The sequence below is a fragment of the Mastomys coucha genome, unplaced genomic scaffold, assembly GCF_008632895.1.
Source record: "Mastomys coucha isolate ucsf_1 unplaced genomic scaffold, UCSF_Mcou_1 pScaffold7, whole genome shotgun sequence".
Taxonomy (NCBI): Eukaryota; Metazoa; Chordata; class Mammalia; order Rodentia; family Muridae; genus Mastomys; species Mastomys coucha.
This window is the reverse complement of record NW_022196913.1, coordinates 16,709,283-16,713,583: the sequence shown is the minus strand read 5'-3', so window position 1 is coordinate 16,713,583 and position 4,301 is coordinate 16,709,283. Positions and strand designations below refer to the sequence as shown.

Here is a 4,301-nt window from a genome sequence, read left to right as displayed (position 1 = left end):
CTCAGAAATCCACCTGCCTCTGCCTCCCAAGTGCTGGGATTAAAGGCGTGTGCCACCACTGCCCAGTGTCATTTCTTATTTTATAAATGGTAATCTTCAATTATCTTACTGGAATTGCCATTTTCTATTTTTTACATTATTTAGAAATGTTCAGAGAACCTTTGACTGACAGACCTGATACAAGCTTAATACAAGCATTTCCAACTGCAGAAGCATAACCTTGTATTTCTGCACATCTGTTAACACTAACGTTCTCTCTGAGCTGAAGTCTATGAGCCTTGTACTGACTTCCTCTTAGTCGATTCAGTGTGGGCTCCAGGGAGACTGACTGGTTGGTCTGCCTCTAGGAAAATGAGTATAGACTGCAGAGGATTAGGAAATGCTCTCAGCATATGCTACCATGTAGTGCCCATCTGAGGGCATTTTGTTGTATAGGCATTTGCTGTCCTGAACAAAGAAAATGACTTATTTGCCCTGTGCATGTCTTCTTCCTTTTTATTGTAGTGTGCTGGACCTGAATGCCTTTGAGAGGCAAAACAAAGCAGAAGGACTTGGGATGGTGACTGAGGAAGGATCAGGTATTGATCACTTCAATGGAAAGAGCCCCTGTCTCTGCTCTCCCCTAGATCTACTTAGTTGCAAGTACATTTTCAAGCAGGGAGATAGGTAGCATGCTTAGGAGCTCATCTGAAAGTCCACATGGGCCTCACCTCTCAAACCTCTGTTCTACATCAATGCTGACACTACTCTCCATGCCCTTCCCTCTAGTGAGTCACAAAGAGATGAAAGAGTAAGAAGAGATAAAGACCATTGTTGGCAAATTATCAACAAAATAAAAATGCTCAAGAGAAGAAATAATACTTCACAGTCTCTAGTCTAAAATGCTGTAGACTCACCTTCTCCCTCCTTAGGACAAGCACCCACTCATCTCCTTCAATCTCTTCTCCTCCCACATTTACCCATCTCTCATCTCTTCAAGTCCAGATCTTGTTTGATTAATAAAAGAAAAGAGTTGGTTTTATATTTGAATAATTATCATTGCTTTATTCAGACATGCCCCACTACAAGCTTATATCTCTTCAATGGAACGATTGCCACTCAATGCCCTGAATGCAGGAGTCATTGGTGGTGCATTACTCATTTTAGGAATTTTTTTTAAGAACAGTTAGCTTCATTTTTTTTGCTTCAATTGCTTTTTATTTTTTTATATCTGATTTTTAAGCCATTTAAGTGTCTATGGAGCCCTGCCTACTTTCTGCTGTGTCTGCTTGATCTCACTTAGACTTGGCCCAGTGGCAGCGGGTTAGTTTTGGAACATTGCATCCTTTCTTGGATTAATTTTATTTCAAACCAACAAACTGTTGTTCCAGCTGTCGTTTGTAGCTTTCCCCAGCCATCCTGAAGTATTTTTGATGCACTAATATTTTTATGTTTGTGTACTTTTGTTCTCACCAATAAGAAAAATTCCCTGCCTTTTGTCTCTGGGACTTATTGTGATCCTGCAAAGCCTATGTACTTGTATGATATTTAATCTGTGCTGATTTCATAAGTAGGTCCAGCCATCACCTTCAAGCCATCTGGTCGTGTAATCTAGTTTCCTCCTCTCCAGAGGATCACCAGCACCATTCTAAAACTTCTGATATTTTCTTGCCCAGGGCCCTGTAGGAGAACAAAGGGATATTAGAAACCTCAAGGCAAGTCCCTGCCTGCCTCTAGTATTTCAGAGTCCTGGGTAGTTTTCAACTGTACAATACCAAAACATAAATGAATTTTCTATCCAAAGCTTTACTCCCCGGGTCAGAATTTGAAATTAATTTAGTGCCCCCCCACCACTTCCTGCACTTATTATAGAATGTCTCAGCCCCTGAACAAATTCTAATTCATCAACTTCATTCGCTGTTTCTATCCATCTCAGGCACCTGGGAGAAGGCTCATTGGTCAAAGTGCTTACCTCCCAAGTGTCAGGACCAGAGTTTGATACCCAGAACCCATATAAGTTCTGAGTGAGCATGGTGGCATACCTGGATTTCTAACTTCAAATGTGAGAGACAGGGGTTCCCTAGAGCAAACTAGTTAGTAAGACAAGCCATATACGTGATCACTGGGTTGAACTGGAAGACCTTGCTTCAATCAATAAAGTAGAAGTGGTGTTAAAGATGACTCCCAGGATCAACCACAGGCCTCCACATGCATTTGCACCCACACACACACACACACACACACACATACACACACACAAACAGAATAGGAAGTAGAAAAAACTAATCATTTCCAACAAACGGAAGATAGACACACAGGGAGCTTCCTCCTGGGTCAGCCAGATGTGAATTAGAAGAGCAGGATTTTAGTTTCCAATCAGAGAAGCCACTAGGGTGGCCACTAGGGTGCGAGCGTTATGTTCATCTCTCATTAAGAGGTGGGTTTGTCTCTCTGCATTATTTTTCATATCACACACAAATTATCTGGATTAATGAATCACTCTTCTATTTCATTACAAATAGTAAGCGAAAAGCCTACTTTCAACTTCTTTCTTTTCTCCAATTCCTTTTCTTTCCTCCACTGTCATATGTACCTCCTTCCTCCCCTCAGTCATCACTCATGAACGTGGTAACTATTAAAACCAGGCGGCTGTTTGGTTACTTGCTTTTTGTCTGGGGTTACCTGTGTGTACATACTTGGTAGTGACTGTTTTGTTTGTTTGTTTTCCTTTTTCTTGTCTGTTTTGGTCACCAGATTACTTCATGTCTATCCTGCATCCTGTTACTTTGTTTAACATTTATAAACTTTGTTTCTTTTTGTCTTATTTCTGTGAAGTTGAACACTATTCATATACAAGATATGAAGGAGCCACAAGATTGAAATAACATTGTTTTAATTTGTTCTCTTGTATTTCTTTCATTTACACAATGGTCCTCAAGGGCCCAGTGTTTGTAACTGTGTGAATGAAGGAGTCTTAGGATGTATGCCCCCATCCCTCTGTGGGGTGTCCATCATGAATATACTGTGGCTTTATGACTGTATCAGGTGCATGGCAATCTGCACACCTCAGGAGTAGCGTCCTATGACTAGCCAAGAGTACTCTGCCACTGGCCTTTCAACAGAAGGTCTGTCTACAGGGTTGTCTTCTTTCCCTTTAAAAATAGGACAAATTTAAAAAGTCCTTTGGTATCAAAGCTAATTTTCATCCTTGAGATCCAATTTAAAAAAAAACAAAAACTTAAAAACAACTCAAAACAGTGTTACCATTTTCGTCTTCAAAAAGACATTGCTTGCAACCTCTGAAGGGCAATGCAGGAATGAGGAAAAAACGATGGTGGGGCCATAAATATACTTATTATTTATTTACTTTTAGTGGAGTTTAGTATGTCAACAAGGCTTTTTGAACCAAGAGACATACTGGAACATTCCATTGATCCCTGATCTTTGAAAGCACTACGCAGTCTCCATCCTACTTTGAGAGTTTTTGTAATCACTCACTTTGGGTGTGTGTCCATTATTCCTGTGCTCAGCCCATTAGTTTGTTTAATATTCTATAAAATCGGAAAAAAGCTCACAATTCTGTGGAGAAGGAAATATTGGACATCCTTCTGAAAAGTCTCCAGCATCCATTCGAGGCTCACACCACACGGGCCCAGCACTGGGTTAGCCATCTTCTCAACCTAACACACTGTTTTCATGGAGTGACACCTGTCCCTGGTGGAGATCATATGACCACAGTTACAGACTTCACCCACTCACACGAATGGAGGTTCTTCTGCCCAGAGTCCCTCCAGTAAGGGAAGCTCCGGGAAGGGTGCTCTAGGTAAGGAGAGAGATGAATCAGGAAGGTGGCCTGACCTAGTGGATATCGCACAGCTGTGTTGCAAGGCCAAGCTCGAAATGTGGGCATGCTGCTTTACTTTGGTGGGAATTCCATGAGCTGAGCCATTTTTCTTTTTCTTTTTTCATTTCTTTTTTTTATTTCTTATGGAAGCTTCAAAAAATTCTTTTCTTATTTTTTCTTTTCTTTTTTCCCCATCTTTCTTCCTTTTTTTTTTTACTTTTCTTTTTTCTCTTTTGAGATTTTTACTGTTATTGGTGTTATTCCTAATTCAATCAGGAAAATGCCTATAGGAAAGGTGGGTTAGTTTCAGTTTTTTATATCAGGATTTTGGACTAATGCTATGCATTCTTGTTTTCTTACTGCAGTTGTTGCCATGTCTGCCCCCGCCTCTGCTGTTCCTGATCTCTACTAAATGTCTCCCATTCTGACAAAGACCTCTACCTCCCAATTAAAACCAACCAATCAAACAAACAAATCA

The 4,301-nt window shown here is 40.5% G+C and overlaps 1 protein-coding gene across 8 annotated transcripts in view; it reads left to right on the top strand.

Annotated features, from left to right (window-relative positions):
* The window catches only part of Ryr2 (ryanodine receptor 2), a 600,588-nt gene that overhangs the window by 539,495 nt on the left and 56,792 nt on the right, over positions 1–4,301 (top strand). For all 8 annotated transcript variants that reach the window (XM_031357976.1, XM_031357968.1, XM_031357974.1 and 5 more), the window contains one exon: positions 505–578. In XM_031357976.1, coding sequence (XP_031213836.1) covers positions 505–578 — 74 coding nt within the window. The remainder of the gene's footprint in view (positions 1–504; positions 579–4,301) is intronic.